An 18311-nucleotide genomic window follows, 5' to 3' on the forward strand; every position below is an offset into this window, starting at 1 on the left:
GTTTCCCTTGTAGGACCCAGAGCCTCTGACCATTTAATAAACCTTTAATTTTCTTTAACATTAAAAAGTAATATAAGGCTGAGGATTCTGGGGTCCCCGTGGGCCGACAGAGGGACGAAGGCACGCGTGGGCGGGGCGATCACAGGTACACCGGCTGTTCCTGCCCCGTGAGCAGCCGGTAGGTGGCAGCTGGCATCGTCTTGATGTGAATCTAGGGGTCAGGGGTGATGGGTTAGAGGTGAGGTCCAGGCGATGGTGCAGAGGTGAGGTGGGGTGACAGGGTGAGGGGCAGGGGTGACAGGCTTTGAAGTCGGGTGATGTCCCCTCTCGCACCTCCCGCGCCTCGGTGAGCAGCTGGATGATGCGCGCATGGGGCATGGCCACCACGCTCTGCCCGTTGACCTCGATGATGCGGTGTCCCACGCGGACACCCCCGCGCTCGGCCGCACCCCCACGCAGCAGACTGCAGATCTGGGGAGAGACACGGCGCTCAGGACCCGTCCCTGGGCTGTGGGCTAGCCTCCTCCCCACACCCGGCCCGGAGGTCCCGGCCTCACGATGCCGTCCTCCACGCAGAAGCCCAGTTGCTCGCGCACATGGGGCCGCCGGATGACGGCCGTGGTGACCGGAGGGCAGTGGATGATACTCAGTGTCACTGACGAGTGTCGCCGCACCTCCTGAGGAACCCCCCCCCGTGCCGTTTAGGCCTCCGCAGGCCTCAGTCTACCCACTCGCCTATGCCCCGGGGGCATGGGGCTGTGATCAGTGGCACCCCTGGGGCCCGGTCCCCGCGGAACCGCGACTCACACGCACGGCGGCCTGGCAGGCGGCCAGGGACAGCCCCACCAGGCTGGTCCCGTTGATGGCGGTGACACGATCCCCGATGCTGAGGGCCCCGGAGCGCTCGGCAGGGCCCCCGTGAAGCAGGTTGGCGATGACAGCGGTGGGCAGCAGTGAGCCCCAGCCGGACTCAACCAGGGCGACGCCCAGGGCCTCTCCAGGCCTCTTCTGGATACAGACCTGGGGGCAGAGCCGCGTGGGCGGGGCTCATAGGGGGCGGGGCCGCATGGGCGGGGCCTGGCGGGGTCCTCTGTGAGGCAGGGGCGGGGCCAGGCTTTGGGGGCGGGGTAGAGGGCTTGCCTGGGCGGGACCCGAGCCCTTGCTCACCTCTCTGCAGTTCTGGCTGTTGCAGAAGTGGTCCAGGTCGCCGTTGTGCGGGTGGCTGGCAGCATCCGAGGGCCGCGTGCCCACTTGGCTGGGGTCGATCCCATTCTCCTGCAGGAACTGGCTGTAGGCGATGCTGAAGGCCTGGCCGATGGCCTGGGCGATAAGCTGGGCCTGTTGGGAGGACAGCAAGCTCCTTCACACCCTACAAAGCCTCAGTTCCAAGGCCCACACCTTCAAGAAACCTCACAGTTTCTGAGTCAGACTCAAGGAGGGGGCAGGGCTCGGCTGCTTACATCCTCCGAATGGAAGACATGGCACAGCATCTTGTAGAGACGCCGACTGCGGTCCTGGGGGGTGGTCCCCCTGGCCATCCGTCTCCGGGCCATCACGACCAGCACAGGCCCGATGTCCGCAATGTAGGAGATGGTCTGCAGGGCGTGGTCCATCAGGGCGTCCTGTGGACACGCGATGAATGGGCTGGGGACCTCTGTGGATTCCCGAGAGTCCACCACAGCCAAAGCCTGTGAGTCGGCGGCCAGCACCTTGACCCTCTTGGTGGAGATAAAGATGTCCACCTCTGCCATCGGTTGGGTCTCACCTTCGGGGGCCTGTGTGGAGGGGGGTGGGACACAGGGATTGGTGGCCATCCAGGACACCACGCCAGGCAGCCCCAGCAACTCCACCCTGGCTCACCTTGACGCGGTCCACAGCCTCCTGCGCCTGCGCCATGCGCGTGCTGGGCGGCGGGCTGCGCTCCGACAGCAGCTGGGTGGAGCCCAGATATTTCGCAGTGAAGATAACACCGTCCACGAGCTCCTCGTGTCCACAGGGACCTGGAACTGCGGGTGACAGCGAGTGGCACCTTCAGGCCTGTCCCGTCCCGGGGATTAGGATAGGCTAGACCCGCAGTGCTCCATCGCCTGTTCTAGAAGGATCCACAGAGCTCCAGTGTCAGCTAGCCAGCTGTGTACCTGCCGCTCCCAGAACTCCTGGGAAGCATCACCCTCAGCAGGACCCGGAGCTCACGGACCCCTCTTCTAGACTAATCTTCTGACCGGGTTGAAAGCCAATGGCCTCACTGTGGTGTCTCAAACCCCTAACATTCCAGAATTAGGCAGGGGCCAGCAAGATGTCTCAGTGGGGTACAAGGCACTCTGCAGGCAAGCATGATACCCTAAGTTCGACCCCTGGGACTCCACACCATGGCGGGGAGAACCGCCTCCCACGTGCTGTCTTCCAAGCCCCTTCTTTGTCATAGCAATAAATAAATGCAAAAAAGAAAAAAAGAAAGAGGATCAAGGTCATTTACATTTTCTTTTTTTCTTTTCTTTCTTTTTTTCGAGACAGGGTTTCTCTGTAGCTTTGGAGCCTGTCCTGGAACTTGCTCTTGTAGACCAGGCTGGCCTCGAACTCACAGAGATCCACCTGCCTCTGCCTCCCTAGTGCTGGGATTAAAGGTGTGCGCCACCACCACCTGGCTTCATAGCCATTTTCCATAGTGACCTACAATTCTCTCCAGACAGCCCAGAAAATCCACAGCATCTCAAAGCCCAGGTCCTTGACAACCCTCAGGCAATTTCGCCCAGAACCTGTAAACTGCTACACTGTTGAGACCCGCGCTATTCCCTGCCCCTGGCAGCCAGAACACTCTTCCACCCTAGTCTTTCTCGGCTCCTGAATGCCAGGATCCCTTTCCATCCAAGCTGCAATGCTGACAGACCCTTCCTCAATTCCAGACCACTTTGGTTTTTAACCTTTCTTTAGCCCTGGGCCTATGCAGCTCAGGCCAGTATAGAACCTGCCTTCCGTCCCAGCTTCCTGTGTGCAGGAGTCAGGTGGGTGTCAGCACACCCAGATGCTCATCTGCAACTTCCAGGTCACCCTGAAGCTGACGCAGGACCCTGTTCTTTCTGTGGCTTTAGAACATTCAGGCCTATGTAAAACTAGGCAAAACCATCAGCTTGGACACTCCTGAGATAAATCATAGCATTAACCATAGTCCTAGAATCTTCTGTGATGCAGGACCGCATGGACTCCTTGAGTGGGTAATGAGGATTCGAACCCAGACCCTTATGCTGGTGTGCCGTGTCCTTTTAGATGCCTCCCCGGATTTGACCCAGGTCCTCATGCTGGTGTACTGTATCCACTCAGATGTCTTTCCAGATTCGAACCCAGATCCTCATGCTGGCGTGCAGTGTCCACATAGGTGCCTCCCAGCCCTCAAAAATTCGCACAAAACTATAAATGCCTTGCCAAACAGTGGTGGCGCACGCCTTCAATCCCAGCACTCAGGAGGCAGAGGCAGGCGGATCTCGGTGAGTTTGAGGCCAGCCTGGTCTACAAGAGCGAGTTCCAGGACAGGCTCCAAAGCTACAAAGAAACCCTTTCTCGAAAAATAAAAACAAAACAAACAAAAAAGCCCTGTAAATGTCATCTTTAGGTCCTAGGAGCACCCTCCCCCAGCAGTCTGGAGCTGGCCTTGTGGACAGTGGTTTCTAGGGTACTTTTCATCCTATATCTCATCTCTAGCCATCCTCTCTAACCCTACATCCTCATGGCAAACATGTCAAGTTTGGGAGGCTGGTTGTGGGCTGTTCAAGAACATTCTGGTCCTGTGTGAGAAGGGTCACTTACCCTCTGAGACAGCAGGGCATGAGGCCAGGGTCTCAGGGCTCTGGAAGATAGAAGAGGAACAGGCCTGGGTCCCCGGGCTGCGCTGCAGGCCAAGGTCAGGATTCATGGGTTGGGGTGTTACCTGGGCACCCAGAGGTGGCTCTTGCTGTGTCACCAGGGGCACTGTCTCCAGCCAGGGCTCTGGGGAGCTGTTGGAACTTCTGCTGTCTGCTGGCTCTGCTGACACCCCCTCCATCCACCCCAGGGATCCTGGGTCCCCCTCTGGCTCTTCAGGCGGCTGCAGCAAACGGGGTGTGGTCTGTGGAGGATCTGGGGGTCCCGGTTGGGCAGGCAGAGATGTCTCACACCTCAGCAGACCCAGAAGGTCATCCCCGCCCGCGTCGGCGGACAAGAGCCCACCAGCGTCTGTGCTGTCCTGGGTGGCCAGGCCTTGGCCAGTGGCAATGTGCAGGGGACAGGGCTCTCCATCTGGGAACAGGCCACCCAAGTCACCAGGCAGAGCTTCCAGCTGCTGGACCAGCACCTGCACACCAGATGCATCCAGCTCCATCTCGCTCAGGGAGGCAGGTCCTCCGGGTCCCGAGGCCCACTGGGTACTGGAGGGGAGGTCCTCAGGGAGCACCTTGGGGCCTTTGGGCTCCTCCAAGTCCATGGCTGGGAGCCCTAGGGGGTCCTGGGGGTCTGGCAGAAACTCCATGTCTGGAACCCAGGTTCAGGCTGGCATCGTCACCAGGCTGAAGAACAATGGTGATAGGTGAAATCTCTTAGGAAAGCCACGATCCAACAGGTGACAGCCTCGGTCCCCATGAGGCCTGCACAGGAAAGAAGTCCCCTTTTCACACAGGAGCCAACCAAGAACTCAGGCACTGACCCTCAGAACTCAGGCTGCGGCCCCAAGAACTCAGGCTGCAGCCCTCAGAACTCAGGCACTGACCCCAAGAACTCCAGCACTGACCCCCAGAACTCAAGCTTCGGTCCCCAGAACTCAAGCACTGACCCTCAAACTCAGGCACTGACCCTCAGAACTCAGACACTGACCCCCAGAACTCAGGCTGCGGCCCCCAGAACTCAGGCTGTGGCTCCCAGAACTCAGGCACTGACCCTCAGAACGCAGGCTGCGGCCCCCAGAACTCAGGCACTGGCCCCAGAACTCAAGCACTGACCCCCAGAACTTAGGCTCCGGTCCCCAGAACTCCGGCACTGACCATCAGAACTCAGGTTCTGGCCCCCAGAACTCAGGCACTGGCCCTCAGAACTCAGGCACTGATCCCCAGAACTCAGGGTCGGCCCTCAGAACTCAGGCTCCGGCCCCCAGAACTCAGGCTCCGGCCCTCAGAACTCAGAGTCCGGCCCCCAGAACTCAGGCACTGACCCCCAGAACTCAGGCACTGACCCTCCAGAACTCCGGCACTGACCCCCAGAACTCAGGCACTGACCCTCCAGAACTCCGGCACAGACCCCCAGAACTCAGACACTGACCATCAGAACTCGGGCACAAACCCCCAGAACTCCGGCACTGACCCTCAGAAGTCAGGCAATGACCCCTAGAACTCAGGCTCCGGTCCCCAGAACTCCGGCACTGACCATCAGAACTCAGGTTCTGGCCCCCAGAACTCAGGCACTGACCCTCAGAACTCAGGCTCCAGTCCTCAGAACTCCGGCACTGACCATCAGAACTCAGGTTCTGGCCCCCAGAACTCAGGCACTGACCCTCAGAACTCAGGCAGTGACCCCCAGAACTAAGGCACTGACCCTCCAGAACTCCTGCACTGACCCCCAGAACTCAGACACTGACAATCAGAACTCAGGCACTGACCCCCAGAACTCCGGCACTGATCCCCCAGAACTCCGGCACTGACCATCAGAACTCAGGTTCTGGTCCCTAGAACTCAGGCAGTGACCCCCAGAACTAAGGCACTGACCCTCCAGAACTCCGGCACTGACCCCCAGAACTCAGACACTGACAATCAGAACTCAGGCACTGACCCCCAGAACTCCGGCACTGACCATCAGAACTCAGGTTCTGGTCCCCAGAACTCAGGCACTGACCCTCAGATCTCAGGCTCCGGTCCTAAATCTCAGACACTGGCCTCGGGTCGCCCCGTCTGGTCCCGCGCGGGCGCAGTACCTGTGCCTCCGGCCCGGGCCCGGATGACCAGGTCCGCCCGTCCTCGCTGGAGACTCAGCAGCTCTCTGGGAACCCAGCTTTGGATCCGGATCATCAAGCTGTGCACTTCCCAGGAATATTGCGCACGCGCAGCCTCACGCTGCCTGCTGGGAAATGTAGTCCACAATGCGATCTCGGCAGACAGGAGCACAGTGGGGTTGTAGAGTTAATAATAGAGTAGCACGGGTTCAAATCCCAAGACTCCAGGCAAACTGCTTTTTCTCTAAAATGGGGTTCCGCATCACTCCCAGGTGCAAACAACCGAGGTGGGACAAGGGAAGAGACACGGCAGGGAACTAGAAAAGGGAACATGAAGATCTGGGGAGAGAAGGCAATTGTGGGCAGGAGTTGGTGAGGACCAACTTCCGGTTTGGGTCCCAGGAGTGACACATAACTTCGCAACCTAGATTCGAACTGACACTGGAGCTCACACCACGGTCCACAATAACAGTCCCTAAGCTTGACTGTAAGAGGGCAGCGGGTTAGGGTGTACTAATGAATGAGTCTATTTCTTCTTGAGACCGTCTCATGTAGCCTAGCCTGACCTCGAACTCCTGATCCTCCTGCCTCTGTCAAGTACTGTCAGCCTGGAATAAAGGACTTCTACCAAGCCCCGGTCACCACCTCCACTTTCTTCTTTATTACAGGCCTGATTATGTAGCCCAGGCTGGTCTAGAATTCGCTATGTAGACCAGGCTGGCCTAGAACTCACAGGGATGCACCTGTTATGCCCAGATCATGGAGTCCCCCCAAAACCAAGTAGAAGACCGAGTCCTGTGTGTAAAAGAACAGAGCCTTTATTCTTACACAAGTTTGCAACTCGGTTTCTCCGTGTGTCCAGCGTATTGGAGTGATCCAAGAGCCCAGGGCTGTTAGAGTTGGGTTTTTATAGTAGTAAAGGTTGGGGTGAGGGGTTTCTGAAGTTCAGAGCCTCTGACTGGATGACATTTGTCTAGGGGTGTCCTGGTGAAAAGCGATGGGTGTGTGCTGGCAGGAGAGCCTATATATAGCGGTTGGAACGTTGGGAATCCCTTCGGATGGTCTCTTCCTGGGTAGTCTCAGTTTGTAGTCTGTATCGGAACCAGGGTAAACTACTGGGACTCAGGCCTCTATTGAGCTTGTCATGGCTGGGTCCTACACCACCCCCACTACCTCCCACACGCTAGAATTAAGGTGGAGCACACCACACTCGGCCACCTTATGTCTAAGCCAAGGTGCCACATAGCCCAGGCTGACCTCAAACTTGATGCGGAGCAGAGAGCTACCCTGATCCTGATTCTCCTGTCTCTATCTGTAGTGGATTAAATAAAAAAAGCTGCAGGTGTCCGAGTGGCTGCAGCAGGCAGCTGGCCATGAGACCATGCTGCATGTCTCTGCAGGCAGCTGGTCCTGGGCAGGGAGACATGCGGCGGCGGGTGAGAGACAGAGCCATGGACAGTGCTGAGTGAGTTCCATATTTATTTAGTGGACTATGAAGAAGAGGAGGAGAGCAGAAAGGCAGAGAGAGAGAGGCAGAGAGAAGGGAGAGAGAGAGAGAAAGGAGAGACATAGATGCCTCTTCGAGAGGGAGACAGAAAAGGAAGAGACTCAGGCTGAAAACAGGAAGATCTGCCTGCCTCAGCGGACGGGGGCGGGGGAGTGGGCGTGGCTTGTCTCTTAAAGAGACAGAACAGATCGTTACACCATCTCCCATGGCAACAGACTGGGTTTTGGTTTCGGTACTTTTTGTTGTTGTTTTGTTTTGTTTGTTTTTGGAGACAGGGTTTCTCAGTGTAACAGCCCTGGCTATCCTGGAACTCACTCTGTGGCCCAGGCTGGCCTCGAACTCACAGAGATCTACCTGCTTCTGCCTCCTGAGCGCTGGGATTAGAGTGCACCACCACTGCCCGGCTTGTTCTTAAACTTTCAAAAATCCCACACAGAATACAAGCACGAACTTAATGTGACATTTTAAGTAGATGAGGCTCTAAAGACAAGAATTTCTTGAAATATTCTTTGAACGGGTGATAACTACATGAGTTCAAACTAGTCACTAGCCACCCAATGCTACGACTACATTACCCAGAAGGCCGCGGGCGCCGCCGACGCCCTAAAGCGGCCCCGGAGCGTGACGTAGCCCGGAAGCATGCACGTGCAAGCCGGCCAGCATTATGGCGGCCACCCGTCTCCTCGGGGCTTCCCGGATGTGGGCCGGCTGTCGGCTCCGGGCTCTCCCGGTCCCCGGAGGACCTGGAACGCTCTCCGTCCGGGACTACGCCAAGAAGCCAGGTGAGGCGCCTCCGGAGGAACCAACGTGGGCACGGTGGGAGGCCAGGAGAGTACGTAGTGCGCAGGCGCGCTGCTGTGGGAGGCGGGGCTCCGGGAACTGCTACTGCGCAGGGCAGGGGGGCCAGAGGCGCCGACCGCTGCAGGGCGCCTGGAATACCAAACCCACCGGCAGAAATTGAGTTATTGCTGTTTTTTTTTTTAAAATTAAGATTTATTTATTATGTTTACACCGTTCTGCCTGCACATCTACACACCAGAAGGGGCACCAGATCTCAATGTGTGAAAGCGCCTTCCGGGAAAGCCCGCAGCCTGAGTTCGATCCTCAGAACCCACGTAAACGTGGAAGGAGATGGCCAACTGCACAAATGCGCTACTTAGCCCCCCCCCACGTGTTAATACTTAAAAATTTCGTTTTGAGGCTGAACATGATGGCCAATACCTTTAATTCCCTCACTCAGGACGAAGAGGCAGAGGGGTTTCTGTGAATTACAGGCATGTCAGGAAGACCACATCTCAATAGAATATATTTTTAAATGTTTTATTTCTCTGCCGGGCAGTGGTGGCGCACACCTTTAATCCCAGAACTCAGGAGACAGGCAGGCGGATCTCTGTGAGTTTGAGGCCAACCTGATCTACAGAGTGAGTTCCAGAACAGCCAGGGCTACATAGAGAAACCCTGTCTTCAAAAACATACAAACAAACAAAAAACAACAACAAAACTTTTTTGATGTTCCAGGAGAGCTGTATAATGATATCTTGTCTCAAAATATAAATAAGTTTTGTTTGTTAGTTTGTTTTTGGCACAGGTAGTCATATTTGCCACGCTGGCGTAGAGCCGCTGAGCCATCTCGCTAGCCTTAGTTTTTTATTTTTTTTCTGAGACAGGGTCTTATGGTCCCCCAGCCTCAGCTGAGACCCCTGGGCATCGGGTAATAGGCACATCCTGTCCTGCCCCCATCATTGAAAGGAAGAGGGGCTGAGTGATCAGGCCACACAGCCTCGGGACAGGGGACAGGGGACCCTGTTATACCTGGGGGTGTCCGGAGTTGCCAAAGCCAGGAGGCCTCACAGACGGAGGCATGGGGGCAGGGCTGGGCGGCCTAGAGTGACCTGAGCTCACTCTCTGCAGTCATGAAGGGCAGCAAAGGTGCCAAGGGCAGCATGGCCACTGAGGCCCTGAAGGACCCTGAGGTGTGCACAGACCCCGCCCAGCTGACCACACACGCCATGGGGGTGAACATCTACAAGGAAGGCCAGGACGTGGCCCTGAAGCCAGACTCCGAGTACCCCGAGTGGTGAGTGTGGATGCCTGGCCTGCAGGGGCACCCCGGGGTCTACTGGTCTCACCCACCCTGGTCCACCTTGGCTTCTGGACGCCAAGCCCTGGTACTCCCGCTTGCAAATGGGGAGCTGGTGCACAGGACCGTGTGTCCCTGAGGGCAGAGGGGGCAGGTGGGGGCTTTGTTTTCCTTGACAGAGATTTAAGGCTGTCTATTCCTGGCTGTCCAGACCCTGGTATCTCCTGGAGTGAGCTGGGGACCAGACAGTTAGCTTCATGGGCCCGTGTGGTGGGGTCACTTTCCCAGGACACTGGGAGAGACAGGGAGAGCGGGTGCAGCCCGGGCTGTCAACCACATTTTGAGTTTCCACACGGAGCCAGGGTCCAGTGGCTGGAAGGTGTGGTCTGTGCAGATCCCAGAGCAGGACACAGCCTGCTCCGGGGCAGTGGCCGGACCCTGCGGCTGGAACAGAGGGGACCAGGGCAAGAGCCAAAGCCCCAGCTCAACACCACCTACATCCCAGAGCTGTGAGGTGGCCATGCAATCTTGACACTCCCTGCAGGCTATTCCAGATGAACTTGGGTCCCCCCAAAAAGCTGGAGGAGCTGGAACCCGAGTCCCGTGAGTACTGGCGACTGCTGCGTAAACAGAACATCTGGCGTCACAACCGGCTAAGCAAGAACAAGAAGCTGTAGCATGAGGATGGAGCATCTCACAGGAAGCTGCCCGGCCCAGGCCAGCGAGAGGGCTCGACGGGGAGTGGCGCTCACTGCCCCACATGAAGACCCGAGTTCAGTCCCCAGAACTCGCATGGTGGAAGGGACAGAACTGATTCCTGCAAATTCTCCCACCTCTGCTTGTGCGCTTGGCAACACAGGCCAAATGCACACAGACAGACAGACAGACACACACACACACCAATAAACAGGTATGGAAACAAATGACTGACAAGTGTCTGTGGCGGTGAGCTCTGTCTAGGAAGCCTCAGCTCCAGACCTTGATGGGCAGGCTGGCTGGTCCTGGGCTGGGCTCCAGGCCTTCAGGTAAGGCTAAAACCCAAGAGCGTCAACAGTCAACACTGAGGGCTGTGACTCGGCCTGGTCTGGGGACTCCGGGCGGAGAGGGGCAGCATAGGCCCCCGGCCAGGCCAGCTGAAGGGAGCTAGGCGCAGGGCTGAGTGCTGTTGCCTTCCTTCTGGGATGGGTCTTGCTTGTCCATTGTCGGACCCCAGAGCTGAACCTGTCTTTGCCAGCATCATGTGGCCCAAGTTCCCCTCAGTTCCCAGGCAGCTCTCTGTCCAGCTGAACTATGAACTACGAGAATGGGTGAGATTGTGTGCGGGGAAAGAGACACCAAGGTGACAGGGCCTGCTCCCCGGGACCAATCGTGTGGTTCTGCTGCCCTCCTGTGCCTCACTGGAGGGGTGTGAGGCCCTGCCTATACAGTAGGAGTCTATGGAGCCTTTCTTGGCAACAGCCATCTTACCCCAAACGCCTTGTGGCAAACTTAGAGTAGAGCCAGGCTGGTGCCCCTGATTTCCCCCACCTGCCTCCTTCCTCCTCTCGGCAGCAGCCACATGGGCTCCAGCATTCCTCCACTGGGGACACAGCCTGGCCATGCTCTCTGCCTGGAGCACCTGGACCTCCTCCTTCCCCTTGGTCAGTGTTTGCCATACTGTTGGCATGGCAACATCAGCATGGACCAGAATGAGCTCCCCAGCTCTCCGTAGTTAAGAGGGAAATTTTGTGTCTTCTTGAGTGCTTGGTGTCAGCACAGCCTATGGTATGTGCACACTTGTGGACGGGCCAGCAGGGGGTGGGGAATGGCTTTGTGAAGCGTAAGAGTGACGAGGCGGGAAGATGCAGGGTGGTCTGGAAGGTGGGAGTGGATGGTTGTGTGGGTCGTGGGCCTCGTTGATAGTTGGGATGTGAAGGTAGACAGCGTCCTGTCTGCTACATTCTCAGTGTTACTGACACAGCCTTTGACCACCAGCTTGGCTCTACTTTGATGTCTGAAATTCCATGGAAGAAAACCACCTTGGCCTTGGATCCAGAGAGTCTGGGTCCCCTCTGCACCCTCTACCTTCTCTATGGGCAAGAGACTTGCTGTCCTGGTACCTGTCCCTTTTGTGACATGGACACCCCTCATTCACCCCACACCATGAAATGGGATGTGATCTGAACGCCCCAACTTAGTGCTGCTACATGGGGGGGCCCTTTAGGCTCTCTTCTGTAGCACCTCCTTAGCCTGCAGTGACTCAGGCTCCCTTCCCAGCAGGTGCCCCTGAGTCCACTGAAGATAAGAGAGGATGAAGGAGGCAAGGCCCTGGGGGCTGATGACAAGCAGATCCCCAGCCCGCCTATTCCCCAGAGGCCTCTGGCCTCACAGGCTGGCAGGAGCAAGGTAGAGTAGGCAGGGACTTGGGGCAACAGCACAGGCATCAATAATCGTGTGGACTCAGGACAGTGGGGGCAGGTCAGGCCTGCCACAGGCGAGTGCAGGGAGCTCAAGGGGGAGGAGGGGCAGACACGGGCTTCACAGAGACACAAGTGTACCAGTCCTTCCGATCACTCTTTATTGGGGGTTCAGGGACTTGGGAGCCTGTGCACTGGCCCATCCTGGTGCCGTGACCATGAACCTGTGTCCTCTTGCTCCCTGTTTCAGGGTCAGGGATCCTGGCTCCGTGGGGGAGCTGAACCCTCAACTTCCTGTCCCGCAATGGGAGCTGCGGTACCCGCGCTGCGGAGCTCACGGCCCAGCTTCTCTGCTATTTTGCGAAAGGGAGGTCTGCGTGCAGGCTCGGCCTCCCAGCAGCTGCCCATGAGGGTGTGCACAGAGGCTGGGCAGCCGTCGGGGGGCTCCATGCGGTAACCCTTCTCCACGGCCTCTGAGACCTCCTTCAGCGACTGCAGACATAGAGCGTGGAGTGTGGGTAGGAGGTCAGCAACATAGGATGCACAGGGCACCCTTCCCAGGGTGCTGCTCACCATCTTGGGGTACGGAGCTCTTCCATATGAGAAAACTTCCCACAGCAGCACCCCAAAACTCCAGACGTCTGATTTGCTGGAAAACCGCTGTGGGGGCAGAGGTCAGGGTGAGCAGGAGCCCCGCGGCCTCTCTGGACACGCTCCTAGGCTACTCTCCCCTCCATGCTAAGTCCATGCCAGAAGGGCTGCCCTGAGCCCTGGGCTCACTGGAGGACCCATTTCCCCTTGAAGCTCAGAGAGATCGAGGGATGTGCATAGGGTCACACAGCAGTCACAACATCAAGCTCCCTCTGAGGAACCCCAAAACCTCAGGGGTGGAACACTGCTCACCCCATTCTTGAGAGCCTCGGGTGCTGACCACTTGACTGGCAGCCGGCTGGAGTCCAGTCCCTTCCGCTCAGCCTTGGCTAGGCCAAAGTCACTGACTTTGGCCACCAGGTCCTCAGAGACCAGGATGTTGCGAGCAGCCAGGTCCCGGTGTACCAGCTTCTTGCCTTCCAGGTACTCCATGCCTTCAGCAACATGTCTAGGGACAGACAAGGCCAGTCACCCTGCACTCAGGCCTCAGTTTCCCATTCGACTTCGGGACCTACCTTCCCGGAAGGAATGCCACTTACAGGGAAAACCGCAGGAGCTGAGATGTGCTCACGAGGGCGCGGCCCCGCGTGCGCAGGAAGTTCACCAGGTTGCCCTGTTTGGGGGGAGGGACCTGGGGGTCTCCAGGCTGTTGGGCCACCCCGCCCATCCACCCATCTGCCACCCCACACACCTTGCTCACGTGCTCCATGACAATGTACAAGCCGTGGTGCAGGATCACGCCTAGGAGCCGTACCAGGTTCCTGTGCTGCAGCTTTCTGGGGGCACGGGGCGGGGCGGGAGGTGGGGGTGGTGGGAAGTGAGTACAGACCGGCACCCCAACCCTGGGACCCAGCCCCACCCGGCCACTCACGTCATCACAGCCGTCTCATCCAGGAAGGCCTGGGCTGTGACGTCACACTTGATGTTCTTCACGGCCACCTTCTGCCCCAGGTACTCACCCTGCAGGACGGCTGTGTGTGTGGGGGGGGATAGAGCTCAGGACCCACCAGCAAGACAGACAAACCTGCTGACAGCCCTGCCTAGAATCCCCCAGTGAGGGGCTGGGGGCGTGGTCAGGGTGGAGCCCCGCCTAGAATCCCCAGTGAGGGGCTGGGGGCGTGGCCTTGGTCCATTCCCAGTCCCCAAAAGAGAAATAATGCAAATACAATGGCTGTCTCATTATTCAGAATTCAAATTTCTCTTCCATGAAGAAGCCCACAGGTCCTGCCCATGTTTGCATAGTTTCCAGCTGCTCGGGACGGACAAGGCATGGTGACCGCGCGTGTTCACTGTCCTCTGGTCTAAGTCCCAGCATTCTGAGCAGAGCTCCTAGGCGATGAGGGCGGGGCTGCCTGGGAGGTGCCGGCATTGCCTTCTGCGCCCCCTCCTCACCTCCGAACTCCCCCTCTCCAATCTGTGCTCCCAGAGTGAGGTGCTGCAGATCGAGTAGCCAGCCAGCTGCAGGGGCAGAGAGACCGGGTCAGAGCCACAGCCCACTTGCGTCCAGTGAGCTGTGGAGTGCTAACACCCCCAGAGCTACGCATGTGCCCACCCAGCGGCTGCCCCAAGGCTGTATGGCAGACACCCCACCCCCGGTGCCAGTTACAATCCTGCAAGCCACAGTCAGTCCAGGAGGTCATCAGAATTCAGTCCCACCAGGTTCCCCTGACTTCAGCTGTGGCTTCAGGACCTCCCTCAGGGATAGGGGCTGTGGCTGCCTGGGCTCCTCCAGGCCTCTGGGGGGACACAAGTTCTGGAATATTCCTGATCTTGTCTCCGACAGGCTTTTGCACTCTATACACACCCTGCTTCTGAAAGGCCCCCTCCTTCCCCGCAAAGCTCTCCAGTCCCCAGCTCTGAAGAGTCTAGCAGGATAGACACCTCGCTCTGTCCTGGGTTTGTCTGGGACTCCAGGCCCTACGGAGACGTGTGACAGCCAGGCTTGGAAGACTAGGGTTTAACCAAGCCACGGCAGGGGCTTAAGGATGAGCGATTGAGGCTGAGACGTGGGAGGCTGAGGTTGTGTCTGGGCTGGTGCGTATGAGAAGATCTCTCCTGGGTGACTGCCATACCCTTTGCGAGCTCCTCCTCGGCCGACTTGGCACCCTGTTTCCTCTTGGGCTTCACCAGCTTGGTACAGATGGCCCCCTTGTCCTTGGTGTAGTGCTGTGGGAAGTGGGAGCCATAAGCCTCTGCCTCCAGGGACCCCCTGCCCCTCACTCCTCCCACCACAGTCTCCACAGTGGGGTAGACAGAATTACCCGTGCACCAGGCTAAGGTGACTGGTTTCCATGGCAATAGTGGGGGTGCAGAGTGGGAGGTGAGGGGCGGTTGTTGTCCCCGTGGGGCTCCCTGGAGAAGTGACCCCAGTTCTAGGGACAGTGAGGCTCCTGGAGACACCCCCCCCACTATCTTGCCACCCCTCCTGCTCCAGCGGTTTCCCAGGTCACCTCCACCATGTCCATCAGGTTACAGAAACACACGGCCTCGTCGATGGTGAGGTGGCCGTCTCGATGCAGGACACGGTAGTGGATGACGTCTCGGCCAAAACTAACACACAGGACATAGTCTCCGGGGTGACGAGCAGACTCTCGCACGAGAAACAGCCCGTCCTCGGGGGGCTGCAGCTGCTGCACGGCTTCCTGGCCCGAGATCTTACCGTGGAACCATCTGTGGGGACCCCCGGGGAGAGGATACAGTGTGGCGTAGGGAGGCTGGGGCCCTGATGCCACCCACCCCACCAGGGCACCACTCACGGCATGAGGCTGAGCTTGGGGTCTGCAGAAAGGGCCTCCCGCTGGCGCAGAGCAGTGGCCGCCAGCAACCCCTCCTGCCCACTGCCGTGGTGCTTGGCGCGGTACCAGCCCTTCTCCTGCACCGGGAGGGAAGGAGCTCAGGGAGTCTGTCCTGGCACCCCTAAATGCACCCCAACTACTTTTCAGCGCCCCCTCACCTCACAGGCCTCCAAGATGGTCACCATGTCGCCCTTCCGAAAGGCCAGCTCACCAGGCTTGGGGCGTGAGTTCTCACACTTGGTCATACATTGAGTCCCAGGGGCCCAGCGCCTCTGGAGATGAGACAGAGGCCGGGGGGTGTCAGGGACAGGAGGGAGCTGTGAAAATTGGGAGGGACAGGGAGACGGGAGAAATTGGGAGCTGAAGACAGGACAGGGAATGGCGAAGACACGGGCCTAGCACGCAGGTGGCTGGGACAGGAGGATTCCAGACCAGTTAAAGGTCAGCCTGGGCTGCAGTGAGAACTTTTCTCAAAAAAAACTAAAAAATAATTCTGGGGGTGGTGGCCCACACCTGTAGTTCCAGAACTTGGAAGGCAGAGGCAGGTGGATTTCTGAGTTTGAGGCCAGCCTGGCTTATATACTGAGTTCCAAGCCAGGCTCATCTGTATAGTGAGACCTGGTGTCAAAAGCAAAATAAAACAATAAGTAAGTAAGTAAATAAATAGATAAATAAAAGCAAACTTGGAGTGGATGGAAGGGAAACTGAGTCACAGAGAGAGAGACAGAGAGACCAGAATCACAGTCATATGTAGAGGCCTGGGTGGCCAGACTGGCCCAGTCCCTGGGGGAATGTCAGGGGTGGGAGCTTGCCTCGGGGCGCACGCCCTCCCCCAGGACAGTTGAGGAAGGTCTGGTAACTCACGGTTGGCATCCTAGCTGCGACAGGCGAGGGGTGCCAGGCTCGGAGGAAGCGAGGGCTCACCTGTGGAGGAGTCAGTGTGATGTTTAGATGTCCCCAGGTTCAGTTCCTTCCGCTGGGCCTGGCCGGGTGGAGGCAGCACCACGAGGCAAAGAACCTCCTCAATCAACCCTTAGGTAGCTTAGGTAGTAACCCCTCTGCAGTCCAGGCTTTGGGAAGTTATCTTTACCCGAGGAAGGTCCTTAGACTCCCAGCCATCAAAGGCCAGCCAGGAGACCCCGGAGCCTTGCCCTGCCATTGCTCCGGAAGGGAAACTGAGGCCTAGCAGAAGGAGTGTAGGGATCCGATGACTCTGGTGGCAGCCAGGGTTGTGTGTGGGGAGGACGGTGCCAAGAGCTGGGCCCGCAGCTTCCTCTTTCCTGGGCCGTGGGCAGGGGCGGTGACTCAAGGTCATTCCTGGGAATCTGACCCTGGGTGGAGTCTGGGGAGGCCGGGCTCCTAAGTGGCTCCTCAGGTCACCAGGGGTCACTAAGGAAGCATCTGGAAGGACCCACACGACCCCAGCGTGGACAGCGCAGGGCAGTGACTGCTGGGGTACCCAGCTGATGGCTGGCAGAGGCCAGGGCAGAAGGTTGAGGTGAGCTTCTGGTCTCGGGCTCAGTGGGTTTTGCAGGGCAGCTGCGCGCAGGCGGAGGCCCACGTGCATCTGGGCACAGGTGCCACCCTGCCATCCGTGTGCGCGCGACACGGGTGCCGGCTAGACACGGGTGCCGGCTAGACACGGGTGCCGGCTAGACGCGGGCACCTGTGCGTGTGTCTGCAGCACACATGGGCCCTGCAGTGACCACCAGGGCGCGCGCACTCAGAGACGCGCACGCCGCACCCAGAAAAAAAAATACCCAGCCCTGGCACCTGACGTCCCCGGGTCCAGCACCGTTTTGAGGGGCGTCCCCTCTCCACCCGCGCACACGCGCTCACCTGCTCAGGGCGCAACCCCGAGAGGGTGCCCGCCAACGGGTCGTGCGCCCCAAGGCTCAACTCGGAGCAACTTGCTCCGCTTCCTCATTTTGGGGCGAGGATGGAGGGGACCCGGCTCGGAGCCCCTGCGGGTCCTAGCGCCGGCCGCACTACGGGCCGTGCTACCGCCTCCTCCCGCTCCGCCTCCCGGGCTCGGGATGCTGGGTGCCGGGTGCTTGGTGCCCGATGTCCTCTGGGTCTCCGCTGAGTCCCGGCCTTCCGTAGACCACCCCGGAAAAGCTAGGAGCAAGGAACGGCTCGCGCACGCGCAAGTACAAGGAATTGGAAGGAGCTCCCCGTGTGGGGAGGCGATCAAGGCAAGCAGCTCACAGCACAACTACCTTCACGCTGCAGCCCTGGCCCCACAGCCTGGACCTCCACTCCCCGCTGAGCTGTGAGCCTGGCGCTAACACTTACAAGTACAGTTCAGAAAGGCCAGGCTCCTCCTGCTGTGGGGCTCTTGAATGTTACCCCAGAACTCAGGAGGCAGAAGCAGGCAGATCTCTGTGAGTTCAAGGCCAGCCTGGGCTAGAGAGCTACGTGGCAGTGGCGAGACCTTGACTGGAAAAAAAAAAAAAACCCAAAGAACAAAAAACAAAAAAAGAACAAAAAAAACCCCAAACAAACAAAAGCCGAATAAAATAAAACCTATTTAACTAATTAAAGAGAGTAGGGGTGGGTTGGGGCGGCTCAGGAGAAGCGGACAAGTCTGGACAAACATGCCCTCATGGATGGCTGTGAGACCACAGCCACAGGTCTCCAACCAGGTGTGGGTGCCCACCTGGGAGTCACGGGCCAGGGAGAACCAGAGACTGCAAACCAACTTCTGCTCTTGGGTGACCCTCATTGCTGAAGACACCACACGTCTGAGTCACAGGAACTGACCCGGAGGCTTCCTTCCTACTGCCGCTCCCACGCTGCAGGAGATACCCACTGGTGCTGCCGTGGCCCGAGCTTATGCGGTAACCGGCTGCTTTCTGATCAGATCTGACCCATCCTGCACAGGTTCCATTCATGGGGTGCTGAGACCTTACAGGCTGGAGCATCCCCACAGCAG

At 58.4% G+C, this 18311-nt stretch overlaps 3 protein-coding genes across 8 annotated transcripts; 1 reads left to right on the forward strand and 2 right to left on the reverse strand.

Moving 5' to 3' along the window:
* Positions 1–28: 28 nt before the first annotated feature.
* Apba3 (amyloid beta precursor protein binding family A member 3) lies at positions 29–6073 on the reverse strand. Of its 4 annotated transcripts, none has more exons than XM_050123381.1 (11): positions 5930–6073; positions 3923–4613; positions 3802–3841; positions 1861–2006; positions 1689–1775; positions 1461–1622; positions 1168–1338; positions 808–1020; positions 558–677; positions 334–471; positions 29–211 (listed from the first exon to the last, which is right to left on the reverse strand). In XM_050123381.1, exons 2-11 carry the CDS (start codon positions 4496–4498, stop codon positions 140–142), a joined length of 1725 nt encoding a protein of 574 aa, XP_049979338.1. In that variant the 5' UTR covers positions 4499–4613; positions 5930–6073; the 3' UTR covers positions 29–139. The 4 variants fall into 4 exon arrangements, with proteins under 4 accessions (XP_049979338.1, XP_049979339.1, XP_049979340.1 ...); XM_050123382.1 differs by having other exon boundaries at positions 5851–6016; XM_050123383.1 differs by having other exon boundaries at positions 5809–6016.
* A 1996-nt stretch (positions 6074–8069) lies between these two features.
* Mrpl54 (mitochondrial ribosomal protein L54) lies at positions 8070–10460 on the forward strand. Its single transcript, XM_050123385.1, has 3 exons — positions 8070–8236; positions 9366–9531; positions 10079–10460. The coding sequence occupies exons 1-3, from the start codon at positions 8119–8121 to the stop codon at positions 10209–10211; spliced, it is 417 nt and encodes a 138-aa protein (XP_049979342.1). The 5' UTR covers positions 8070–8118; the 3' UTR covers positions 10212–10460.
* Positions 10461–11992: 1532 nt separating this feature from the next.
* On the reverse strand, positions 11993–17290 carry Matk (megakaryocyte-associated tyrosine kinase). Of its 3 annotated transcripts, none has more exons than XM_050123379.1 (13): positions 16467–17180; positions 16241–16300; positions 15535–15648; positions 15338–15453; positions 15032–15251; positions 14654–14747; positions 13974–14039; positions 13453–13552; positions 13273–13357; positions 13121–13194; positions 12834–13029; positions 12504–12590; positions 11995–12422 (listed from the first exon to the last, which is right to left on the reverse strand). In XM_050123379.1, exons 1-13 carry the CDS (start codon positions 16941–16943, stop codon positions 12183–12185), a joined length of 1929 nt encoding a protein of 642 aa, XP_049979336.1. In that variant the 5' UTR covers positions 16944–17180; the 3' UTR covers positions 11995–12182. The 3 variants fall into 3 exon arrangements, with proteins under 3 accessions (XP_049979335.1, XP_049979336.1, XP_049979337.1); XM_050123380.1 differs by lacking the exon at positions 16467–17180 and adding an exon at positions 17216–17290 and having other exon boundaries at positions 11997–12422; XM_050123378.1 differs by having other exon boundaries at positions 11993–12422; positions 13121–13357; positions 16467–17181.
* Between the last annotated feature and the right edge of the window lie 1021 nt (positions 17291–18311).

Source organism: Alexandromys fortis, unplaced genomic scaffold (genome assembly GCF_014885135.2).
Source record: "Alexandromys fortis isolate MF-2015 unplaced genomic scaffold, M_Fortis_MF-2015_v1.1 scaffold_221, whole genome shotgun sequence".
Lineage (NCBI taxonomy): Eukaryota > Metazoa > Chordata > Mammalia > Rodentia > Cricetidae > Alexandromys > Alexandromys fortis.

Bases quoted from the DNA above. Each gene is read 5' to 3' on its own strand.
- Apba3 (XM_050123381.1), bottom strand. From the start codon at position 4,498: ATGGAGTTTCTGCCAGACCCCCAGGACCCCCTAGGGCTCCCAGCCATG. The intron at 1,776-1,860 runs GTGAGCCAGGGT...CCCTCCACACAG, and splicing joins AGGCTGTGGACCGCGTCAAG to GCCCCCGAAGGTGAGACCCA. The intron at 1,339-1,460 runs GTAAGCAGCCGA...TCCTCCCAACAG, and splicing joins ATGTCTTCCATTCGGAGGAT to GCCCAGCTTATCGCCCAGGC.
- Mrpl54 (XM_050123385.1), top strand. From the start codon at position 8,119: ATGGCGGCCACCCGTCTCCTCGGGGCTTCCCGGATGTGGGCCGGCTGT. The intron at 8,237-9,365 runs GTGAGGCGCCTC...CACTCTCTGCAG, and splicing joins GGACTACGCCAAGAAGCCAG to TCATGAAGGGCAGCAAAGGT. The intron at 9,532-10,078 runs GTGAGTGTGGAT...CACTCCCTGCAG, and splicing joins GACTCCGAGTACCCCGAGTG to GCTATTCCAGATGAACTTGG.
- Matk (XM_050123378.1), bottom strand. From the start codon at position 16,943: ATGCACGTGGGCCTCCGCCTGCGCGCAGCTGCCCTGCAAAACCCACTG. The intron at 14,748-15,031 runs GTGACCTGGGAA...CACTTCCCACAG, and splicing joins ACCTGATGGACATGGTGGAG to CACTACACCAAGGACAAGGG. The intron at 13,358-13,452 runs GTGAGTGGCCGG...CCGTGCCCCCAG, and splicing joins GATGAGACGGCTGTGATGAC to AAAGCTGCAGCACAGGAACC.